This window comes from Rhinolophus sinicus, chromosome 10 (genome assembly GCF_057876585.1).
Source record: "Rhinolophus sinicus isolate RSI-liver-muscle chromosome 10, RSI-T2T, whole genome shotgun sequence".
Classification (NCBI taxonomy): Eukaryota; Metazoa; Chordata; class Mammalia; order Chiroptera; family Rhinolophidae; genus Rhinolophus; species Rhinolophus sinicus.
In genome coordinates this window covers 16,801,085-16,826,235 of record NC_142510.1, presented here as the reverse complement: position 1 = coordinate 16,826,235, position 25,151 = coordinate 16,801,085, and the positions used below count along the sequence as shown (strand labels likewise).

General features: G+C 51.4%; 1 protein-coding gene across 9 annotated transcripts in view; it reads right to left on the bottom strand.

Moving 5' to 3' along the window:
- The window catches only part of KATNIP (katanin interacting protein), a 153,885-nt gene that overhangs the window by 75,569 nt on the left and 53,165 nt on the right, over positions 1 to 25,151 (bottom strand). For 8 of the 9 annotated variants that reach the window (XM_019754669.3, XM_088801398.1, XM_019754672.3 and 5 more), the window contains 2 exons: positions 14,776 to 14,907; positions 11,782 to 11,910 (listed from right to left, as the gene is read on the bottom strand). In XM_019754669.3, the coding sequence (XP_019610228.3) occupies positions 11,782 to 11,910; positions 14,776 to 14,907 (261 nt within the window). The remainder of the gene's footprint in view (positions 1 to 11,781; positions 11,911 to 14,775; positions 14,908 to 25,151) is intronic. The other variant, XM_088801399.1, reaches the window with a different exon arrangement.

Here is a 25,151-nt window from a genome sequence, read left to right as displayed (position 1 = left end):
CCACTGGGACAAAAAGTATGGAATGTCTGGGCAACCCAACTGGTCAGCCTAGCTATACTCCCCTGGTCGTACCTAACAGTGTTCTGAGAAAAGGAGACACAAGCAACAAAGGGTTGGTGGTTGACCAGCTGTGGTAGCAGGCTCCCCAAAATGTCCAAGTTCTCACCCCTAGGCCCTGTGAATCAGTGAGGGCTCATGAAGAAGCGAGAAACACTGTGTAGAAAAATGTGATTATCTTAGAGAAATCATCCTAAAAAGACCAATAACTAAAACAACAACAAATATATGGATACGAAAGGTGCTGCTGGTGAGGAAATAAGGAACATGTTACTGGAAACTAGAGTGGAAGGAATCCTGTTATACGGCGGCAGAATCTTAGCTGAATTGGTACCTGCATGTGTTGAGTGGAATTTTGTAAAAGATGGACTTGAATATTTAACGGAAGAGCTTTCCAAGCAAAATGGTGAATGTAATCTGATTTCTTCTTGCTGCTTAAAATACAATGTGAAATAAAAGACAAGAGAGTGAGGGAAGAGCTGTTGAGTAAAAAGAAACTGGGATTGGATCATTTGGGAAGCTCTCAGTCTATCCAGGTTGCAAAAGACATTAAAATTAGGAGAGTCCCTGTCAGAGAAATATGCTTGGAGAGAAAACCAAGGGTGTGGCTAGACAAAATTTTGCTAGTTCAAAGTTTAGAGTATTCAGTCACACCAAGGGCTCTTGAAAATTAGACATGTGGCTCATGGATCCCCTTAGATATCTCAGCAGAATCCAGGAATAGAGATGAGATTATCCCGGGAAGACTTGTGGAGAAGGCTCTTAGCTAATGGAGTGAATTCTAGAGACATACATAGGAGACCCACATCGTTTCTGAGACTGTCATACCAGCAAAGACACCACCGGCTTGAACTGAATGGGAGTGAAAAAGGATGAAATCAGAGAAGGCTGTCAGACTCGCAAAATTCTAAGGGCAGGAAACAGGTTTATAAAACTACTTAGCTGCAAACACATGCTACCCTTCACGAAAGAGGGGGGACCAAGGGTGGAGCCAGGACCCAGAGGCTAGAGCCCTGAGCCATGGAGAATTATTCCCGGGCCTTGAAACCTAATGAAGTTTGCCGAGGTGGATTTCAAAATTGCTTGGGTTTGGTGACTGGTATTTTCCTTTCATTTTCTCCCTATTGTAATGGGAAATGTCTGTAACTGCTATTCTGTGCCTGAACCACCATTGTATTTAGAAGCAGAGAACTTGTTTTCTAGTTTCACAAGTCCACAGATGGAGAGGAATTTTGCCCTAAAATGGGTTATATCCAGAGTCTCACCCACACCTAATGTAGATGATATAAATGACGAGATGTCAGAACTTTGAGCAGATAAGACATAGACAATATTTTGGACTTGAGTTGATACTGTTATAGGTTGAGACTTTTGGGAAACTTGGGATGTGATGGATGTATTTTACATGTGCGATGGACATAAATCTGTGAAGGTCAGAGGGCTGACTATTGGAGGCTGAATAAAGGGCCCCCAGGATGTCCACATTTTAATCTCTGGAACCTGCGAATGTCACCTTACAAGGCGAGGGAACGTTGCAGATATAATTAAGGATTTTGAGGTGGGGGAGATTAGCCTGGATTATCCAGTTGGGCCTAATGTCATCACAGAGTTTTTGCAAGAGGGAGGCAGGAAGATCAGAATCAGAAAGAGAAGATTTAAGGATGGAAGCAGAGATCAGGGAGGAGAATAGATGTTACACTGCTGGCTTTGAAGGAGGAGGAAAGGGATTCTCATCTAGAGCCTCCAGAAAAAAACAAGTCGGCCGACATCTTGATTTTAGACCAGGGCAACTGGATTTGGGTTTCTGACCTCTAGAACTGTAAGAAAAGCCACTAGGTTTGTGGGAAGTGGTTACAGCAGCAATAGGAAACTAATGGAGCTGTCTATCTTTTACACTCCCTCCCTCCCACCTTGCCAAAACCAAGTATCAGTGATATTTACTGAGCAAATAGAACGTGCCTGGCACAGAGTGGGTGACTGACAAATATTTTCTGAATGACTGTTTTCCATCGGTGTCTGGGTAGTGGCTGTAAGGAGGGGTGCAGTGCACCCACGTGCCTTGGACATGGCGTCAGTGACTTAAACCTCGGCAAGTTACCTAAGATCTCTGATTGGTGTATTGACACCCATATAAATGGGTTAACAGATCCCTGCCTCACAGAATTGTTTTATTAATGGTCTGAATTGGGGATGGTTTTGCCCCCCACGGGGTATCTGGCAAGGACCAGAGATGTTTTGGGTCACAACGGGTCGTGCAGGGCGGCCTGCGGGGTCTCAGCTCCCGCTCCCCACGTAAGAACACAGGGCATGGTGAGGCCAAAAAGGAACACCCACGGAGCCATAGATACGGGAGTCACACCACTATATTCTTGCTGGCGGCTGGTTGAGACACACGCAGTAGTAGCCACACAATCCGCAGTCCGCCATTCACTTCTCTGCCTGCCAACCAACCAACCAATCAACGCAGCCCCCCAGTTACATCAGTAGCCAATTGGCTAACCGGTTACAGCTGACGGCCAACCAATCACAGTGGATGGTCATTCATTACGGAGCCAGCACCTCCCCACGCGAGGCCGAGAGCCTGGAACCTGCTCTCCGGAACTCTGTCCCCACAGAGGGAAGGGAATGCTCGTAGCATCTCCTAGGCAGAGGCCAGGGCTGCTGCTAAACATCCTAGAATGTACAGGACACCCCCCCCCCCCACAACAAAGAATTACCTGGAAAGGCTGAGAACTCCTGTATTCAAGTAAGCACATTTTCATTAATGACACTTAAAAACATAATAATAATAAAAAAAAGATAATAAGAAGGTCTTCAGGTTGAGTGTACGGAGGTGGTCCGTGCCCCTTTTATGGAAACCGACTGAGGCTGTGACTCCCGCATTTGGAGTCTGACTCTGGTGGGCAGTCGGAGGTCAAGAGGTGCACTGCTCCTCCACGGGAAAGCGTGATTCCCGGGTGGGCCGCTGTTTAAGAGCAGTGGCGGTGACTGTAAAACTAGCATCCTCTACAGTGGAACAATGCTCTGTACCTTACAAAACATTTTCAGCTCCTCTTGTTTGATCCTCACAACAGCCCTACAGAGAGGGAGGGAGAGTGAAAGCCTTGATAACATGCCCATCAAGTTAAAACAGGGGAGGCGACTGGCTCCTGTTTTTGGCCCAACCGCCGTCTAAATGGGCTCAGCTTCAGGTGTGTGTCCTGCAGGGGTGGCGACGAGGCTAGGCGAGAAAACGGTGGGCAGAACCCTCTGCATCCCCAGTATTTGTGCCCAGTCATCGTGGATCAAAACAATCAAACGTGTGCGGCCAGCTAGGAGGCTCCCAGCCAGGAGACAGCTGTCACCGTCCAGGAAATCGCAGCCAGTCCCAGGGCCCGGAATCAGCCGCACTGACGTCTGAGGCGGCGTGAAGCCACACGCCACAGCTGGCTCCAGGAAGGATTCGGAGGGGGCGTGAGGATTCTCAAGCCGTCGTCAGCCGAGCAGGCTCCCCCCCCAGTCTCCTCACGGCCTTCACAGTGTTGCAACCCTACGTTTTAAGTAACTGTAGTTTTGGAGTCCCCAGAAATTGGAGAACTGGGGCCGAACGCCTTGAGGCGGCCCAACTTGCTACAGGGATTAAATGTAAAAGCTGTAACGTGTGCCCTCGCCGCTGCTCCCGGCTCCTTCCAGATTATCCAAGTATAAAACAGACTCTCTAGCCTTCTGCCGGGGTCCAGCCAACAGGGAGGATGACACTGCCATGACTCCTGGTAATGTATTGACGCGTGCAGGCGTGCTAAGGGGTCCTAGGTGGCACCGCCTCAGATGCTCGCTGCATGAAGAAAAGGAAATGGGAATTTCCGATGCGAAGGGAAGGGCCTGCCTGGATGAGGGCACAGAGTGGGCCGGCTGAGGGTGCCGAGGAGAGCTGCTCAGGGAGGGCTGGGAGAGGAAGAGTCTGGGGCACCGAGTGTCAGGCAGGGGGAACAGCAGCGGTCAGGGCCAGGAGGCGGAAATGGCTGGAGGGCAACGCGCACCCAAAGAGGGGAGGGCAGGTAGCGGGAAGGTGTCCCACAGGGCAGGGCTTTGTAGGCCTCGGGGCAGAGTCTGGATTTTGTTTTAAGGCCCAATGAGAGGCCACCGAGGGTGCTGAGCAGAAATACATTATCTGAGTCCTGCTTTTGAAGATCACCATGGCGCTTGGGTACCACGTGGATTTTGACAGGTGGGGCCAGGGCGGAAACAGGGCGAACAGTGGCAGCTGTGGTGGCAGGTGGGTGACGAAGCTGGCAGCAGAGGTGGTGAGGGGAGATGCATTTGGAGACGCACTTGGGAGGCAGAGATGGCAGAAATGACGGACTAGAAATTAACAATGTATATACCCCTTGGCCAAGTCCCCCCAGGAATTTCTCCTTCCCTCTTAAATACACAAAGATCGTTGAGGCATCATGATCACAGGGAGAGATCAGAACGTTCATCAGTAATACATGGCTTAAATGACTAACACGGCAGGCCTGACGCAGCCTCGGGCAGCCTTACAGGGAATGAGGCAGGTCACGTGCACCTGCTCCGAAAAGTAGCAAGAGACACTTCTGAAAAGCAGCATGTTGGAAAACGTGCATATAGTACAAAGCCACTGTTAAAAATAGTCAAAAATAGTCATTAGTTTCTAGGCATGAACGTATGCATATATGCATACAAGAAGTCTGGGAAAATAATCACCAAATAATTAACAATGTTCGCTCTGGGGGGGTGACATTATGGGAACGTTCTTTTCTGCTTTGTTAAACTGTATTTTTTATCATAAGCCTACTTCTAATTTTGTAATTAGAAAAAGAAAAGATATACTTATATTTATGTTTAAATCCTGTCCCTCACGCCTGCAAATAAATTAAGTCCCCAAAGGAGTGGCAGGGACAGCGGTGTGAGGACCCTGGACTGCCAGTTGTCTCAAAAATCACTCATCTCTAGCCCTGGAACACATCTTGTCCCCAAAGGGGTGCGTCAGGAAGCAGCAGGCGGCAGAGCTCTGGACGCCTTGAGATGACGGATGCGCGTCTGACAGGGGTGAATCCCATCAAGTGGGCCAGAGGTGACAACAATGGGCCGCCACCCACAGTGGGAAGAAACTTGGGGGATATACAGCACCCATAAGCCCTTCTCGGAAAAAACCTCCCAGAGGACAAAATGCAGACAGTGAAGGGTGCAGTCAGGGAGCAGAGACCGGGAGGAACTGTGGTAAGAGGTCCAGCGGTCAACGCTGCCGCCATGTAGAGGCTGCATACATTACATCCCAGACAATGGCACACGTCGGGGTTATGCAGCAGAATGGAATGTTCAAAACCAAGCCCCTGGCCTCATTGCCATAGCAACAAGCCGATTCAAATCCATCTTTAATGGTAACAGAAGAGTTGAAAAAGACGGCAACTCTGGCCTCTTCATATTTTGTTCATAATTTATTAAACTGAGAGGATAGTTTCAGAAATATTTCTGATGACAAAGACATTTAAATTGCAAGAATTCTTCCCATTTCAATTTGGTTTTGCTTCTGTTACATTAATAGACATTTAAATGCCATAATTGCATTTACGAAACATGTATCATCAAGAAGCCTCGATTCTGCATGGCTGGTAGCATCTTCACAAAAGAAAAGAATGCGTTTGCTCACTCTGGACGAGCAAACGTTAGGAACCTCTGCCCTCAGAAAGCGCATGTGATCAAAAACCTGTTCTAGGGGCAAAAGAAAGATGAACTAATAAGGAGCAACACTCCCTGGAGAAAGCCGTTCAAAACCTTCCCATCTGGAAAGACGAGGACCTGGGGTGGGTCGCTTTGAAAACCAACCTGCCGACACTTGAAAGGGACGCCACACCGGGGCAGCCACCAGCTGCTTTGAAACTGCGATCCAGAAATTTCTCTGTGAAAACGAGCTTTATAGCTTTGCTTTACAACCTCGTTATGTGCAGCTTCGATGTTCAGGGTTTAAAATGTTCAGTTCAAGCCCTTTCCACAGAAAGCCTTCTGTACGGGGCCCAGGTTGAAAACACAGCTGGTGGAGAGCGGATGATGGGACGGCATGGAAATGGCCCCCCTGCCAGAGGGCCGGGGAGGGGGGGGGAGCAACAGACGCAGGACCACTGACCAAAATGCAGCAGGGGTTTGACGGATGGTCAGTAGATTAGTGTCCTATGTGCCTGATCTGCCTCTTTCTGCTGGGCTAGGAAAAGAGCGAAACCAGGCAACCATATAACTGTTTGTTTGCAATCATAACAATAGGAACTATAAGATCAACAGCAGCAGCTGCCAATTACCAAGCTAACCTCTCTCCACACCTTAGCCCATGGCAGCCTTCCACCACCCCAGTGGGTATCCTTACCCTACAGGCTCAGGGCACCTAAGTATGAGCCCAAGGTCACAGGACTAGTAACGGCAGACCCGGTCTGGATGAATGACTGTCTGACTCCAAAGCCCAGGCTGTTCGCCACGTGCCCACGTTTATCGACTGCCGGGCACCAGCGCATTGGAAGCAAGTGGTCTCTAGGGTGGGAAGAAAGTCCACGAGCTCCCACGGTTGAAACCTGCTGACACAAAGCTGCCTGGAGGCCACTAAACGTGTAAAAGTGGGCGTTAAGTGTTAGTGGATGAAGCGTTAAACCTCTAACTCTCCTTAGAAAGGGGGACCGCTAGCTCTGAGTTCCGCCCGGGCCCCTGGGTCCCCACACAAGTCTCTGAGCCCAAGTCCCCGCCTCAAACATGGGAAAACGTGCCCTGACAAGCTGACAGGGTTGTCTGGAGAAGGTATGCAGTGAGATGTGAGCTAGGAATTGGTGTTCCGTGATTGCGTTCACAGAGGGCTTGTTTTCATAGAAAATTCAAAAGTGAGATGACAGCATGTTCTGTCTCAGATCCTATTGATTTTGCCTATGAGACGATCGGGTAATGAGGCCACAATGGATACTGGGAGACAGTCCACAGGAAGCAGCAGCAGTCCTGGGGCAAAGGTCACGGGCCTACAGCCCACCCACCGCCCTCCTCCCCGCCCCCGCCTCCAGGAGCCTGGCATCCGGTCTTACAACGCTGGGATTTGAATGCCTTCAGCCGGGCATGCCCCGGTAATTGCAGTAATTCCCGCTGGCCCCTGTTGCCTTATATGAGCTGTTGCACACATTTATATTAATCTGCCTGGCCCAGAAAGGATTTTCACTTTGCATTGTCAGGTTAATTGACTAACTTGTTCTTCTTTTCATTCATTTATTTATTCAACAGATATTTATTGTTGAATATATTTGTCCCCATTAGCAGGTCTGACAGCCAAGTACCAGGATAGAGTGCACCAGACGTCCTCGTTCCCACGGAATTTATAACAAAGACAGTCCTTCTAGAAGAAATTACAAGTGAGCAGCGGAAACGGAAACCTAGGCTTGCCAGCCCTCGCCGCAAGCCTGGTGGTTTCCTAGATCATGAACTTTCCAGAATAGTTACTTGAGCCATAGCTTTAGGGTTCATCCCGTGTCTTTTTAAAAATCACCTTCCCTTGTCAAATATATGGTGATGGAAGGAGAACTGACTCTGGGTGGTGAACACACAATGCGATTTATAGATGATGTAATACAGAATTGTACACCTGAAATCTATGTAATTTTGCTAACAATTGTCACCCCAATAAATTTAATTTAAAAAAAAAAATCACCTTCCCCTACACCAATTCTGAAGGAACCATGGCTCGGAAAACCTTAGTTCCACAAGGGCTTCAAATCCCTGTGATGTGTTCAGTTTTCTGATACTTCCTTTCTGCCCCCGTTCAACCTTGGAATTTCTTTGTCACTAATGTTCATTCAAAGCCAGATTTATTTATGAAGTACAGTAGCGTTCAGTTGCTAACATCCGTCATTATGAAGCAGCAGCTACCCCCGTCTTAGGGAGTGGGCTGACGGAAGAGGATGAGTGCGATCTCACGAGACAGAGGCTGACAGTTTCCTGGCTGGGAGGTGCTGTGGGTCCCTCACCTGAGCCTGCCCAGAGCGGGCAGTAGGAAATGGGATGGGGCCGGCGGGACAGAGACCAAACAACCAAGAACGCTGCTAACCGACTAGAAATTTTGAGGAATTCCTGAGAGATGGAGGAAACTCCAGGCCAAAATGTGCACAGTAAAATTTTCCAAAGAAGGAGTGTGTGAGTGTGTGTGTGTGTGTGTGTGTGTGTGTGCGCGCGCGTGCGTGTGTGTGAGTCTAGAGTCAAGATGGAGTGAGGGCACACCCTGGGGCATTTACGAGGGTCTGCTTTTAGGGCTGCCGGCCCCTCCCCAGCTGTGTGAAGCACAGACGTGCTCACCCATGGGCTGAAGCCCGGGAGGTGGGCACTGGACCAGGAAGGCAGGGCAACGCCCCACAGGAGGTCACCATCCCTGAGGTGGGCTAGGCGCCCCCACACCTGGAAGAAAAGAGAAGGTGCTCAGCCCCCAGGAGCATGTTGAGCCCCTGCCCCCCAGTGACCAGGGTGGGGTTGCAGCAGCTAGAATGAGCCCCGGAAGGAGGATTCCCCAACACAGGGATCAGCAGGCAGCCCAGAGCGAGCACACGTTTGGGGAACATCGACAACGCCCGGAGGCACAGGCACCAAATTTAATCAACAGAAGAAGCAACACCCGAGGAAAGAGAGTTAATAGAGTAAATAGAGGAAGGTGTTAGAATACAGGAAATTCATATCCCTGGAGAGATTTAAGAGGACCTTTCTCCAGAAACAACTAGAGATCTTAAAAGTTTTAATTTTGTTAACGTTTTTAAAAAGATAAACTAAAAGGCAGAAAGAGAGAAAAAAGGTGACTGTTATCTTTTTAAATCAAGCTAAATGATTTTATAAGAACATACATAACACAAAAAGGCAAAAAGAAAGTTTGAAAGAGAAATGAAGAGACTTGAAAGCACAGTTCTGGGCCTACATTTGGCCGACAGAAGCTCCAGAGGACAGAAGAGACACAATGGAAGAGAATAATAATAATAATAACTGTTCCGGTGCTAAAGAGAGACACAAGCCTTCAGACTGAAAAGGCCCCCTGCTTTAAATGGGACAAAGACAATAATACTGATATGTTCATATGGATAAAAGGTACTATTGCTCAGAAAACATCTTGACTCCATATGTACACAATGACAGAGATTTGAAGTATCTAAAGCAAAAACAGAAATATAAGGAAAAATCAACAAGTTCACCGAAATCAATTGGATTAAATAGACAAAAATTAAGTAGGATCTACTGCAGTCATTTGCTAATGAACATAAGAATTTCCTGGAAGTCTTATTAGAAATGCAGATTTCAAGCACTCCATCCCCTTCCAGATCCAATTCTGTATCTTTGAGGGGGTGTGAGAATTCCCATTTTTAATAAGCAGCCCAGATGATTCTGATATAGGTGGTTTGGAACTATATTTAAAGACTCACAAAGCTAAATAAATCAATGAATAGCTTGATTTAATAGATATAATGAGAACTTTGTACTAAAAAGAGAATGATTATTCTTTTGAAACACCAAGGAACGTTCATAAAAATGATCTGCTAAACCACAAACAAAACCTAAGAAATTTCCCCAAAACACAGAAACCAAACAAGCCATTCTCTGATTATAACATAGTAAAATTAAAGATTAACACAAAAGGAGAAAAAAAATGGACAAACAAAAAAACCTACTTAGAACTTTATTGTTTTTCTCTATTTCTACCTTCTAAATAACTAGAGGAGGGAAAAAAACCTAAAATCTAGAAAGAAATGACAATGAAAACACTATACAGAGCAAAATTTGTGGGATATGGACAAAGCAGTGTTCAGAGGAAAATTTATAGCCTTAATACTGATAAATTCAAAAACAAGATTAAAGAAATGAATTAAACATTTAACTTAAGAAGACAGGATGTAGGATGGGGTAAGGGAGAACCAAAGCAATAAAGTAAACCAAAAAGTTTACAGAAGGAATCAAGATAAAAGTAGAAGTGAACTGAATAGAAAATAATAAGTAAATGAATAAATGGTGAAATAAATATAGTATATATATTCAATAAAACAAAAGCTGGGCACAGTTTGGCTGCATAGAGAGCTTTTCATATTCTACTCACTTTACTTCTGAATTGTTTCAATCTTTTCCAATGAGAAAGCACTAATGTATTAGATGGTGAACAATAATGTAAAATAAATGATGAAAAATAATGTAAAAATACCTAAGAAATTCTATGTAGGCTATAAATGCAAGTAATAAAAGACATGATTTAATCCAAGATTGATGCAGAGGTCATTCCTTCTCTTCAAGAGAGTTAAAAAGATGCTTTAGTGCATCAGATACCACCCAGTGTCTTCACTTTACAGAAACACGCTCCTGGGTGAAAGGATCACAGTATCTCTCCCTCTGGACTTGCATTTCATGGGCATTTAGTGCTTGTTCAGCTTCCTTCCACATGAATCATTCATGCCCATCACTGAATTATTCCTGCTTCGCCAGCCTTGTGCTATCTAACCCACCCGCCCAGGGCCCTGCCTAATGCGATCAGCCAGGCTGTCTTTTCATCTGAGCTGTCATCTCTGGGTACATTCAGGGCACCACGTCCCTGACAGTTCTGAGTACAGAGGGGCTGAGAGGGAGAAAGACCTCTTCTTCCTCTCTTGTCAGCAACCGACAAAGCTTTCATTGCCTGGACCAGAAATTGCAAGCTGGTGGTCTGAAGGCCAAACCTGGCCAGCAGTATATTTTGTTTGATCCACAGAAAATCATGAATTAGTTACCAACATTTAAAAACACACACACACACACACACACAACCTGGGAGAAATTGAACACAAAGAAACCCAGGTACCTGGTACCACTGGGTCCCTGCTTCCCCGTGATGACAGTCAGCCAAGCTGTGTCAAGACTGTTCCCTACATCCCCACCCTCCCTGCCACGTTCTGACACCCTGGCCAAGGGCTGTGCTTGTAACCCTGCCTGCCTTGCTCATGTCACTTACAACATGCATTTTCACTGGCACCATATGCCGGCCATCCCAGTATCTCAGGATCCAAACTTCATCTCCCAGACTGACTCTTCCACCCCAAGCAGCACAAAAATTCTTTGTCAGCTTCTGTGCCCTGATTCACAGTTTGGAAAATACTGTCACCGTAATTATAACTTAGTGATGTGATGATTGAATTCAGCTCGTCTGGGCTGCCCAGGGGGACGAGCCAGTATCTCCACCACACCCTCCCTCAATGAATCAGTCAATTATTCAATTCACTTGCTTAACAAAGATTTATTTGCGAATGAACTCCATGCCAGGCACCTTTCTGAGGACCAGAGACACAGGCGGGCAGAGACACGGCGCACACCTCTGCCTTCTATGAAGCCTGCAGCAGCAGCATTTCTCTACACCTCAGTGTCCTCAAGCCATAAAGTGAGAATGAAGACACTTCACTGTCAGGGTTGGTGCAGCCACGCACGCCCCACACTCAGCACAGTGCACGGTACTTAGCGAGGACTCACGTAATGCGCGCCTTCGCTATCTTGTTGTTTTTTTAAACGTCATGAAGCCAAGTCTCTCGTGTGTTATTTAAATCCTCTGGTGGGTGGGCCAGAGGTTTCTGTGTTCCAGGCAAATCCTGGTGTGACCCATGTCGTTTTCCCAGGTGTAAATAGACTCTCTCATGGGGCCCACCTGCGGCCCAGCTGCTTGGCCGTGGGAAAGACCTGGCCCTTCGTGGTTAGGATGCGGAAAATCGGTCTTACCATCACATCCTGAATGGTCAGAAGGATCCTTTCTTTGTCCACACGGCTTGGAGGGTCAGGATGTCCACGTGCGTTGTGAAGGGCGAAGTTGAAATCAGAGGGCGAGCTGCTGGTGGGAGAGTTGGAGTCCTGGGGACAAGAGAGAGAACTGAATGCGGTGGGAACAACTTAACGTATGCCCCTGAGGACATGCTGGCCCCTCCTTCCCTCCGTCAGCCCCTGCCGCCTGTCCTCTCACTGGGTCATTCTCTGTCTTCGCTCCCACAGCGGATCCGATCAAACTCATCCCTGCTTTACCAGCAAATTACAGGAACACAGCTCGTAAGTGGACCAGGATTCGAACTCAGGCCACTCACTCCCAAAACAGAACCCTGCGCCACTGGTTCAAATGGCTGAGTGAGGACGGGTGCGGAAAGATGGTCACACGTCGCTGAGTGAAAAAGATGGGCTTGTCAAATAGCACGGATGGTATGGCCCCATTTATGTGAAAATAACAGTAAAAAGTAAAGAAAACAAAGGCACTCACCCAAAGGTTATTTATATGGTAATCTGAAACAGAAGTACCCAAGCAGTGGAACTGCCCTAAAAATGATCCCTCATTTTTCAAGGCTCGCCAATGAAATTAATGAATACTGAAGGGTTCTGCAGAGGCCGCCTGCAAGGGACAGGGTGGGTGGGCTGCTCCCCTGGGGGTGCTCGGCCAAGACAGCACAGCTGTACCAGTGCCAACTGGTGGGTGAGCCATTGTGGGCCACGGCAGAGCCGACACACGGCAGACCTGCGGTGACACAGGTTGTGACAGGTCTGCAAGCTGTTTATGTGTATCAGCAAGTAGCAGTGACTTTAAAACACTAAGTTATGATTGTGGACAAATATCCAATTCACCCCACTCCAGGATCCACACAAAGAAAAACTCAGAGGAGGCATTCCAGATGCCAGGGTGTCAAGTCCTCCTATCACCTGTTAGGCTCTCCTAAGATAACTAAACGTGGGAAATACCCTCATTGGGAATGGGCCAGGACTGGAACATTCCAGATCAACAATCTCCTCTGGGATATAATGATACGTGCCGTTTTCAGTCTGCATAAGGTTATATACCTACGTGTTCACAGTAGTGATCTGGGACAGTGGGATAATGAAAGGAATTTTATTTCCTTTGTATCGCTTGAATTTTTTATATTGATCATGCATTATCGGGGACAAAAGATTTCTTAATAGAAAAAAAATGTATGTTTGAAATCAGTCCTGATACTTGAGCCAATACCTTTAAATAGAGCCTCATCATCCACTGCAACACGCAGCCCAAGGCAAGCCAGTGTGACTACCACCTGGCACTTTGGCGGAACTTTCTGGAAAGAGGTGCCCTCCTTTCACTGGAGTTGCTAAATTGCTCCAACCCTATGCTGGCTTTCCCTCTGACCCCAGGTGGAAGCCCTCAGCCTCACCACAGCCCTCCAAGCCCTGTGTGGCCTGAGGCTCGGCTACTGCTCTGGGCTCTTCCTAGCCCCTTGCTCACCCAGCTCCGGCCCCACCGGCCTCCCCCCTCGGGGCCTCCACACCTGCTGCTCCCTCACCTGGAATCCTCTTCTCCAGGATGGCTCACTGCCTGGCTTCCTTGAGACCTCGGCTCCCCTATCACCCCTTCAAGGTGAAGCCCCCGCCCCCCCACATAAAATGGCAGTCCTGGCCCAGCTTTTCTCCAGCCCCTTCCTCGGCTTTGTTTCTCTGCTAAGCCCTGTCACCTCCTGGCATATTATATACGTGTTTATCGTCTGTTTTATCTTCAGTGTGAGAAACGGTGCCTGAGACCTGGGGCGAGGAGTATGGCACATGGGGCACACGCCCGAGGGGACGGCTGCTTCTCAGCTCGGTCACTGCTGTCGCCTACATATGTCGTTCCTAAATCTTCCGATTTTTCAAGAGAGGCCCCAGCTTCAGACTTTGACGTGGAATTTCCTGATTCTTAAACGTCAGCTCGTAAGTCAGACATTTGGAAAGCACCGTGCACAGCATCAGAACATGTCTGCAGCACGTCGGTCTGCAAACTCAGAGCCACCGAGAAACTCAAGTTGACCCAAGGACATGATTGAAGGTGAAGGGCTGGTGTGTTGCAATAGGGAAGGTCAGATGGAACACACCCGTGCAACACGCACTTCCTTTTTGCTCCGTTTCAGGCTGCGCTTGCAAACAGTGTGAGCTGGCTGAGTATCTTTAGCCACGCACTTTTTGTTCCGTTCCCTGTTCAGATTGCATCTCTTACGGCTTCTGCCTCTGCCGAGAACTGGCTCTGCCATTTTCCTGTTTCATTTAGCAGGAAAATAACTCTGAAGGGAAATTGACTGTGAAGCCGGACGGCATGCCCCCTCAAGATGAGGAGGAAAAGGAAAGAAAGCAGCACAAACAAGCCCTCGCAGTGGACAAATTCAGTGCTGGCGGGGCAGGGCACTGCTGAGTCTGGGCACGTGCACAGGGATGCTACAGGGCTTAGCAGCTCGTGAGGGGCAGGCCGCCCTGTTGTGGGGCGCTTGGGAGCTTGCAAAGAAGGAATCCATGTTCATGGAACAGGAGGTACCACATGGTCAGGGGAGAAGAGGGAACGACCCTGCCTCGTGCTTGAAGGGCTTGCACGTGTTCTGTGACATGGGGCGGGGCCAGGACCCTCACACACGGAACTTGGCTTTAAACCAGCTCCCAGGCTGAGACACAGATGGCTGTACAGACTGATCTTGAGCAGAGGATTGTTTGGTTGATTCAAAAGCGAGAGAGCAAGAGAAAAAATGTGTGTGTGTGTGTGTGTGTTTCTGTGGGAGGAAGGTGTTAAAAGTAAGAAGGCCCACACCTTTGCCTACTGTAAAATCCCATTTCTATGGGCGAGGTAGGAAAACAAGGTCATGGGGTCAGCCGTAGGAAAGGACTCTTTCTCCAGGAAGGAAGGAATGCAGGACAGAAAGCACCCAGAGAGCGGCTGTCACCCTGAGCTGAGGCCAGGCCTACCTGTGGGCGAGCCCCAGAAGAATCCTTTGTCTTGACAGTCACGTCCCCACATGGCTCAAAGTCTTCCGAATAGTCCAGAGGAGGCTCGATGTGGAGCCGCCGGCCAGCTTCTGTCCTGATCTGCACAGATTTCTGGACACGAAAATGCAGACCGTTTCAGAGACGGTGGAAAGAACATCTTGACTGCCCTGGGGCAAGCAGGTTGGGGCGGGAGGGTGCAGGGCGGGGACGGGCAGGGACGGCACCCAGCAGGCAGGTCGCTCAGGCCTGGCATCCTCTCCTGGGCCAGCCTGGGTGGCTCTAGCCACTTCCACTCAAAAGTCTTTCCTGGTTCCCACTGCCCAGAGTGGGCTTGGCAGAATTTTTTAGTTAACTCTTTGGTTTGAAATAACTTATCAGTAGAATTTTAGTAGGTGTTCACCTTCCCAAATAGCTTTGTGAGCAAATAAGTTTGGGAAACGCTGGGGATTTTTCCTTCAAGGCTTCACCTCACCTTCAGTATGCCACCCCGACCTTCCATATACAGACGCACACAAGGGTCACCTACACTAAAACACCGCGTGTAACACTTCTCACACTTCTGGGGCCATGGAGACTGTGTATGGTGGGGGCTCTCTTCCTCCTAGCATTCGTTGCCTCACTCTTGGGGAAACCTACTCCTTGGCCTCGTGGGGCAGACTGCACGGTGACCCCCAGTGTCCATTTCTCCTTCCTCTACGGTATCGCTGCCTTTCCAGATGTGTACATGGCGCCCCAGCTTCCCTTGCAGCTGGGGGGGCAGCCATGTGAGCACGTCCTGGCCAATGAGGTGTGTGTGTGTGTGGGGGGGGAATGTGTGCACCTTTGAGGTTGTGTCCGTAAAGGGAACGGGAGAGCCGCCCAGCTGGAACGAGGAGGTGGTGGCAAGCAGCCGAGGATGGCGGGAGAAGCCAACATCAGAGAATGGAACAACAGAGCCAGTGCCCGGGCCCCTCCATGACCTCTCAGGGCAGGGTGAGTGCCCACCTGGTGTGCCAGAGAGATGCCACCTTCCATGGTGTGCAAGCTACTGTTACTGGCGTCTCCCTGTTTCAGCAGCCACACCTGTACTCTAAGCGATGCGCCTGGAAAACCAAGTTCTCCACAGTCTGGCCCCAATCTCTCTCCTACGTTGACTCCTGCCCACATCGTCACACACCCAGTGGCTGGGGCAGGCAGGGCTGTTTTCTTTACCCTGAGTATTTGTCGTCGTTTCAGTCCGGCATCCAGTCCCAGGGCTTCAGGACACACCCCGCTCTCAGTCCCTGTGCTAGAGGAGGGACGGTGACTGAGGCCTGGCCAATCAGCGCATTCCGCTCCTCACCACGTGCCCTGGCCAATCAGCGCATTCCGCTCCTCACCACGTGCCCTAGCCAATCAGCGCGTTCCACCACTCACCACGTGCCCTGGCTGGTTTAGGAGAATGGACTCAAGGCAGCCAATGAGAGAAGCCCTAGGAGTCCTGCGAGAGCTGCAGGGAGGGGGTGCACCCTTGCTGCAGGGGTGCTAAGCGAAAGGGAGGCACGCCAGGGGCTGCTGGGGACACCCTGCCCCAACACAGACCAGAGAGCTGAGAGACGGAAGCAGAGGCCTGCTGGCTTGGTTCAGACCCCTGGATCCAGCCATGCCTGAAGGAAAACCCCACGCGCTGAAACTTGCTCCTGTTCGCTGAACCACGGCAGGATGTCTGCTGTTTGTGACAGAGTCCCGACCTTGTCTATGCCCTCACGCTCCCCCTCTGTGCCTTTGCTCACGCTGTTCTCCCAACCTTAATGCCGCGCTCCCAAATCTCCACGTACCAAACCCTAGCCAGGCTGTGGAGACACTCCGCCGACCCCGTCGCTGTCCCCTGCCCTCTCCGGGCCCACGGACGGAACCCGGCACACAGTGCAGCAGTGTGTCCCTTTAAGATGGCCCCGTGGCTGGGGGCCCTTGCAGGCCGGGTGAGTCAGATGTGAGCAGCTGGAAGTCTGCGGGGGCAGCCACCGAGAAAGCCACTGGGTTCCTGCTAACCAGGGAAGGTTAGCAGGACTTTCGCCCTTTATCCTCCTAACTTCCGCCCTGATGGAATGTGGACGTGATGTTTGGGTGCAGAGTGGCCGTCTCGTAAGAATGAGGAAGAAAGCTACATGCTCAGGACGGCCTGGTGGGAGCCCATGTCCCTAGCTGCCTCCAGACGCTCTGATCATGTGGGAGAAACCCTGTGTAAGCTCAGCGCCCAGTGTCAGCTACACGCAGCTGAGCCGGTCCTGGTTGCTGACCCTCCCTTGGGCACGTGTGATTATTTTTGTGGTTACATTAGAGTTGCGCATGTGAGGTGAAGGGCCTGGGTCCTAAACTCAAGCAGGTCGGTTGGATTCCTGGAACTCCGATGCTTAGTCCCTGTGTAACCACAGGCAAGTTGGGTAACCTCGCTGAGCACTCCTTTCCTTATCTATTAAAGTGGCACTAAGGACACCTGTGTCACAGAACTGCTGTGAGGATGACTCGCACCGCCCCCCAAGTGAACTTTTTGTCCTCTAGAAGCAAACCACCTGTGTCACCTGATAGTCAAGTGAAGGAACTGCCTTCCACCTGTTCCATGCTGGAGTCGGACCAGCTATGCTGGGCTTGGAGGGTAGGGCTGGGACCAGGGTGGTGCCCGGTTGGTGCATGCGAGGTGCCCAGAACACTGCAGGAGGGGTGCCCGCTCGGGTGCTCTGCACGCACACGGATCTGACAGCGAGGGCCTCCTACAGCTCCCGGCCTGGGCTACACCCTGGTCCCAAGAGAAGGAAGAGGCCCACCGTCCACTCCCTAAATCTGTTACCCACCGGAGGGGTAGTGCTTTAGACCCGGCATTTCCCCTCATGCCCCAGGGGTGTCAGCACCATTCACGCGCGACAATTCCGCTTTCCCACAGCTGAGTGACCTTAGCCATCAACTCGACAAGTGGAACAGAGGCCGGAGCCCTGGTGCCCTGGGGACACTTGGCAGGCGGGACAGAACCCCTTTCTCACCCCCATCCACACAGCCCCCATTCCCATCGGTGCTCTCACACTAGGTGCCGTGTCACTTGGTGCAGACCGAACGCGCTGCGAGTGCTTTGGGTGCATTTATCTGCTCACTTAGTGCTCATGGCAACCCTGGGGGGAAACCGAGGCACAAGGCTGTCAACCCCTTGCCCAAGGTCACTCAGTCTAGATTTGAACCACAGCAGTATGGCTGCAGAGACCTTGCCCTCAACCAGCGATGGGCCAATGTTTCCTGTGAAAAGTCAGTATTTTAGGTTTTTCCAATCACGTGGCCTCTGCTACAACATTCATGGGTCCCACTGTAGCTCAAACGCAGCCATGGGTAACGCATGAACAAACAGGCATGGCTGTGTCCTAAAAATACTTCATTTGCAAGAACAGGCTATGCCCAGATTTGGCTCAAGAGCTGTCGTTGGCTGACCAACCCCAGTTCTAAACCACCACGCAAAACGCTCATCCCACCTTGTCCACGGGGGATGCGTTCCAAGACCCTTGTGGATGCCTGAAATCGTGGATAGTACCGAACCCTATATATACTGTGCTTTTTTCCCTATACAGACATACCTATGATAAAGTTTAATTTATAAACTAGTCATAGGGAGAGATTAACTACAGTAACTAATAATAAAGCCAAACAACTACTGTAACAATCGACTGCGATACAAGTTATGTGAACGTGGCAGTGTTAAGTAAACCAGGGTGACTTGAACATCAGCCCTGCGACACCACGACAGCCGATCTGACCACCAGACGGCTCCTGAGTGACTGAACAGGCAGGGATCGTGGACAGCACAGGGATGCTGGACGGAGGGAGGATTCACGTCCTGCGTGGGATGGAGCAGGACAGCATGGGATTTCACCGTGCTACTCGGAACAGCGCAACAGCAGAACCTTACGAATTGTCTACTTCTGGAATTTTCCATTTAATAATTTTGGACTGCCGTTGACCGAGGGTAACAGAAACCGCAAACCGCAACAGAAAGCAAAACCGTGGATGGGGGGGCGGGGCCGGGGAGCTGCTATATTGCTCCCAACAGGAACGTGAAGAATAAATGCGCCCAGCCTGTGCCTTAGGGGAGCACAGAGGGAAATTAAAGAATTTCCTGAGAATATCTAACACCCAAAAGGGGGGCAGGGACGGAGCTAGAGATCATTCAAGGAGAAGATCTCAGCGAGTGTGTAAGGGGCTGAAGAAGGCAGGTCGGGAGCCACCCTGTCAGGGCTCAGGGAAGGGGACGAGGTGCAGGACGCTGCCACGGGACGGTTTCCTCCTCCAGGAGGCCTTGTCCCCTGGTGATGCCCCCGGACTCTGAGAGCGCCCTGCCGTTTCTGGAACCACGCTGCCCTTCACCTTCCTCATGACCCTCAGCCTCACTGCCTAAGCCTCAGGCTCCCTGTGTGGCCTCACTGCCTCGGAGCATTTCTGCCTTTGTCAGCTCACTCTCGGAGCATTTCTGAGCGTGCGGAGGGTAAACACGACACAGAATACATAAAACCCGGGGCCTCCAGGCCAGGAGACTCATGGGGGCTTTCCCGCCTCAGGGCAGGATGAAGCTATAAAGGCTTTGAATTTCATCACAGAGATGGATTTTCCATGACGCCTCAGGGAGAGCGGGCCTCCCTCCTTCCCAGGAACCACTCAATAACGTCCAAATGCTGAAACTGTGCACAAGAGGGGGAGGACGGGGAGGAGAGGACACAGAGGGAAGCCCACTGGGCATGGGGGCCCTCCATGGGTGGCTATTCCTTTACCTAGAAAGGGAGGGCTTGGGGCAAGTGTCTCGCCACCCCACATGCCATCCATGGGCCAGCAGCATTGGCTCCTCCTGGGAAGTCGTGAGAAATGCAGCATCTCAGAGCTAGGAATCAGATTCTGCGTTTTAACAAGACTCATTCTAAAGGCGATTTATACACACATTCAAGTTTAAGCAGCATGAGATCTAGGAGGTTTTGTAGTGGGCACTGTTGTTTCCATTGTTCAGCACGCGTCCCCCAGTCTTCTGGTAAAAACACCCTGGTTTTGTTTTGGGAAATCCTCCCCCTCCCAGCCCCCAAGCCAAGTGTTCACGGGAAACTGAGTCCAGGGGTGGGTGGAGGCTATGACCCCCCAGTGACTGGGTGATTGGTTCAGGGGAGACAAGAGAGATCCAATAGCAGGGTGATGCAATGTAAGTTGGGAGCTGCTGGTGGCCTGGCTATCTGGGTACCACACAGGGCAACCTGGGGAAAAGCAGAGATCGGAGATGGAGAAGAGCCTGCCACACTGTCTGAGCACCTGGATCCAGCCGTGCCTGAAACCCCAGGGAACCCACTGGCAAGTGAGATCTGGATTCATGCAGCTCTGCTGGTCTGATCTAAATGGTAAACGAGAAAGAGCTCCAGTGTTCAAGGAGGAGCACCACATGCCTCTCCCTCTCCTGCCCCTTCCCCACCCTCCCTCTGCCCTGAAGTATCTCTCTCCCCTTCCCAGGAAATTAACTGTTCGCCTCACCGAAGTGTCAGGAGACAGGTTTGCAGCAGGTATGAAGGCACTTAATCAGCAAGTCCTTACTGAGTACTGACTGCATACAAGGTTCTGGAAACACGTCAAGATATAAAAAACATGTAAAATCCAGAGCCCTGGGCTGTTAAGGAGTTTACGTGGCACACATCACGGAAGGTGTTTATGCAACACGGGACAAAATTCATGTGCTCCAGAAAGTTTCTAACTGCTGAGTGGGTGCCGGAGAGGGGAATAAATAGCACCTCCATCTGGCTGGCTCTCCCGCCCCAGCCCCGGGGAGGCGCCTCTGCCACCACTGGGGGGACATGGAGAGCAGCCCTGCCCCCACCCTGCCCACCTCCCATGAGCAGCACAGGCTGGCAGGTTCCCAACCAGCCCCCAGGCATATACCAGCTCCCTCCTCCCACCTTCACGCCCTCACAGGCGTGACGCCCAGGCTCCCGGCTGCCTCCCCAGCTGGAAGCGGCGTCACCCTGAGTGGGCATTTCTAAGCAGCTGCTCTCTCCTGCCCACCTGCAGCGCTCAGAGCTGCTGAGGCCCCTGTGGTATCGACGACAGACGGGGACAAGATTTCAACACCCCAACACCCACGTTCCAGCCTGGCAGCCAAGGCCAGCTTGTTTCGTCCTCGGCCACACTCAGGCCAGCGCCATGCCCACAGCTGCCCCTCTTTGCAAAATGTTCTAGGAGGTGTGCAGGAAAGCTGATCGCCACTTGGAAAAAAATATGGAGGCTGGGGGCCCGCCCTGTCTGGTTGTGCAGGTTGTGCGGTATGTGACTGGCTCCCTCTAGAGGCAGGAGAGCTCTGAAGATACCGAGGACGGCGGGCGTGTGGGGTGTGGGGAGGAAATCCACCTCATTTGATGGGGTCTCCCCGGCTTTGTCTCATCTCTGACCAACCCTAGTGCTCAATACTGTCATGCGAGGTCGTTTCATTTATGGGTCGTTTCATTTATTGTCCTCACTGCAGGGGTTTTCAAAACTCCCAAAGAGGAAACACAGGAAAGGGCCCCCCCCACGCTTCACAGTTTCACTTGGGAGCTCTCCTGGAGGTGCCTGAGCTGCTGGCCCCCACCAGGACGCCGAGACAGCAATGACAGAGAGAGTAAAGCCCCTGCCGTAACAATTGGCAATGAACTTGCTTTCCAGGCCTTTAAGGAAACCCACCCCACAGTAAATTGCTAGAAGGCCACTCCCTTCATAAGAGCCGACGACTTTCATCAAATCTGACAGCATTTTGGTAAATGGCGGCTCTGTTGATTAGGCTGCTGTCCACCCAAGTATTACAAGGCCGAGGAAGCCATAAATCTTAATCCACAGAGAGCAGCAGGAAGATCTAAGGCCAAGGAGCAGTGGGGGGAAGGACAGTTCCACCCGGCGCCCATTTATCACCAGCAGCCAGTCCACAGAGCAGGCGGAAGCCAGAAGCCCAACACAGCAGCGCCAGGCGTCCCCTGGCCCCCCCAGAACTGGAGAGTCCCGGGAAGGCTTTTACAGATGGAACTGGAACCTCTCGGCCAGCGCTCAGCTGCTTGGGACTTTCTGGCCCGGGGATCTTCGGGCCGGTGGGGCTGAGGCAGCTCTACTCAAACGTGCTTCTAATTGCCGGACAAGATCCTAAGAAGGGAAATCTATTCTGCTGGAAGAGACCAACGTACTGGCTTGGTCCGTGGAAGGGGATGTGTGGGGGAGACGCTGAGAAAAACTGGCAAGACCACAAGGTGGAACGGAACGTTCAGAGACGTGACGGGGAGGAGGCGGTGCCGGCGGTGTGGGGGCTGTGACGGCTGGGCTCACGGATCGCTGTGCCTGTGCTGCTGGGTCCTCCCATCCAGCAGTCACTGCAGAACTGGGACGGCTATGGTCCTTCTCCCGATGGGGTGGCTTCTGAGAAATGACCACCGCTGACCACTCTGCCTACCCCGGCTGTCTGCGAGGAGAGCGGAGCGCATTCAAAAGGGTAGAGAGACTGTCTTCAGCTCTAGTCTAGGCATCCAAAATCTGTCCCCAAGAACCTGCTACCATGGAGACACTTGCTTCTTAACTCTACTACTGGGGCCAAAGGAAACCAATCCCGTCCCTCTTCCTTGTGGCAATAACAGGGCAGGTGGCACACTGAGGCCACTTACTGTCCCGCCTACAACCTGCTCGATGGAAGCGAGGGCCCCAGGGCCTGCTGAGGCAGGAACAGCTCTCTCTCCGTCAGGCAGGCTTTGAGCCATCAGCCCTGGCCCCCACCTCTAGCCACAGCCAATCCAGGCAGCAGTAGACGTCTCGTCCTGACCTCGATCCAGGCCAGGTCCCAAGTAACAAAGAGGGGCTAAGAGATTCAGATGGTCTCTCCCTTGGAAAATGACAACAGACGAATACTGAGGGAATGGAAAACGGGCATGGAGAAGGCCCAACGGGTAGGGAAAGCTGAAGGGATAGTGGAAGGTGAGGGTAGGGAACAGAGGGGTGGGGGTGAGGGCTGGGGAAGGTTCTAGAGAGAAACAGGCTGAGTTAGCGTCTTCAAAGCCTCCTGCCTGGTCCTCCCGCAGCCACCTGGCCCTGCCAGCCGCCCTTCTGCACACAGCAGCTGGGCATCTTCCCACAACACGAGCCCAAACATGTCACTCTCCTGAGAACCCTCCAAGGAACTCCTCACACTTAAAATAAAATCCAAACTCCTTCCCGGGGTCTTCCAGGCCCAGTGTGATGCAGCCCCACGACCTGTGACCCCCGCCCTCCACCCCGGGCCTCTGCACCTCTGCACAGGCCACCCCAGCCTCCATTCAGCCTGACCCCCTTCCCATGCCCCCCACGGAGACTCTCGCGCCAGACCTTTCTGGGGCTGGCTCCATCTCACCTTCAGGTGTCAGCTCCTGTGGAAGCCTTTGCAGCCTGTGCTCTCTCGAGTAAAACCTCCCCCAGACACTGTCCATCCATTCCACACTTTCCTCTCCTTCAGCGCTTACTAATTGGCTTGCCTGTTTGCTTTGGGTCCTTTGCCTCCACCCACGCCCTGCAAATGCGAGCTCCAGGAGAGCCGGCCTACCCCGCATCGCTCGCTGCTCTCACCGTAGCACCTACCAGTATCCGGAACTTAGTAGGTGCTCACTAACTTGTCACGGAATAAACGAGGCATTGAATGAGGTGGCCCAGCAGACCGCCCTCAGCTGGCTGCCCCTGCACTGATTACGACGGTAGTACCATTTACTGAGGCTTCCTCTGCTTGAAACACTCGCCAAACACTGGCTCGTGCAGTCCTCACTGACGACCCTATGAGGCAGGTACTTACGACGAGGAAAGGGGCACCAAGAGCTTTAGCATCTGGGACCGTACAACCACTAAGCGGTGCAGCCAAGGCTTTGAACCTGGGCGCAGGGTACCCGAGTCTGTGCTCTTCACCGTTCGTTTCTCTGGATTTGTCTGTCACCTGCCGCCAAGGGCTCCTGCCTGAAGCAGCAGCAGCTGACAGATGCTGCTGATGGGCCACCTGGGACAGACTGTGCACACATTCCTTCCCGGGAATGTGTTTCACTGGTGACGAGCCCAAAGCTCAGAGAGGCCACATTGCCAGCTCCAGGGCACACAGCTACCGTGTTGCCCCGAAAATAAGACCTGGCCGGACCATCAGCTCTAGTGCATCTTTTGAAACAAAAGCTAATATAAGACCCAGTCTTATATTATATTACACCCAGTCTTATATTAAAATAAGATCAGGTCTTATATTAATTTTTGCTTCGAAAGACGCATTCGAGCTGATGGTCTGACTAGGTCTTATTTTCAAGGGAAACACGCTAGTAAAGAGTTAGTCTGACTCCAGAAGCCTTTCCCTTCTACTCCCCAGGGGTCAGAAGTTCAAGTGGAAAGGTGGGAGCCTTTCCTCTACTCCCCAAAGAGCCAGGTGGGAAATGGAAAGGTGGGAGCCACCCGGGTTAGAAACACCAGCAGCGCAGATAACACACTGCAACGCCCCCTGACCCTCAGCTCTGGCCTAAAGGGAGTGGTGGGGACAGCGCACACAGGCAGGCTTGTGCCCCTAAAGGGACAGCCGCTCCTTAGCTCCTGTTGGTGGCAGCCCAGCCTGGAGGCCAGATCTTTCCATTTCTCCAGAAAAGCAGGAATTGAGCTTCTTAAAAAATATATTAAAGTTTTTTAAATTTAAACGGTACCAAGTGACTAAGCCTTTTTAAACTGTGTGAGTTCAAACAACGCTACCTGGGGCAAGTTTGGTCCATCGGCCAGAAGCTGTGGAGGCCAGCGGAGTGGAAAGAGCTGTGGCACCTCCCTCCCAGGTAAGCACTGTCCTCACAGGAGGACCTTCCCGGGCAGGAATGGAGCCTTATCTGATTTTCTGGCCAGTGGTAGTAACTGTCTAATTAATAGGTGATTTCTTTCACAACATGGCTTCTAGTCACTCACCACTGCTGGCTGCTCCCTGTTTGTCTGTATCTCTGAGGAGTGGTCCCCAGAGGGCTGCATGCAGGTAGAGCGGAGTTGATGCAGTGATGGTGGGGGGGTTGACCCCCAGCACCCATGCTGCTGTCCTCCCAGGGTGCCTCTCTGTTCAGCAGGGGCCGCGAGTCAGACACTGCGTCTCCCAGACCCCCTTGCAGCTGGGGTTCTGGACGCGACTTAGGTGAGCTCATCAGATGGCGTCACACACGGCAAGGAAAGCAGAGGTGAGTGCAGAGGCTGTTTCTGGGCTCGGTGCAGTGGCGGAGGCCATGGGGTTTACAATGATGTCCCACCCGGCTGGACAGGCTACGGGCAAGGTCTTTCTCACAGCGTCACTCTGCGGCCCACGGTTGTGGCAGCAGCTCTTGGATTCCTGGGTCACAGCGCAGGCGACGCAT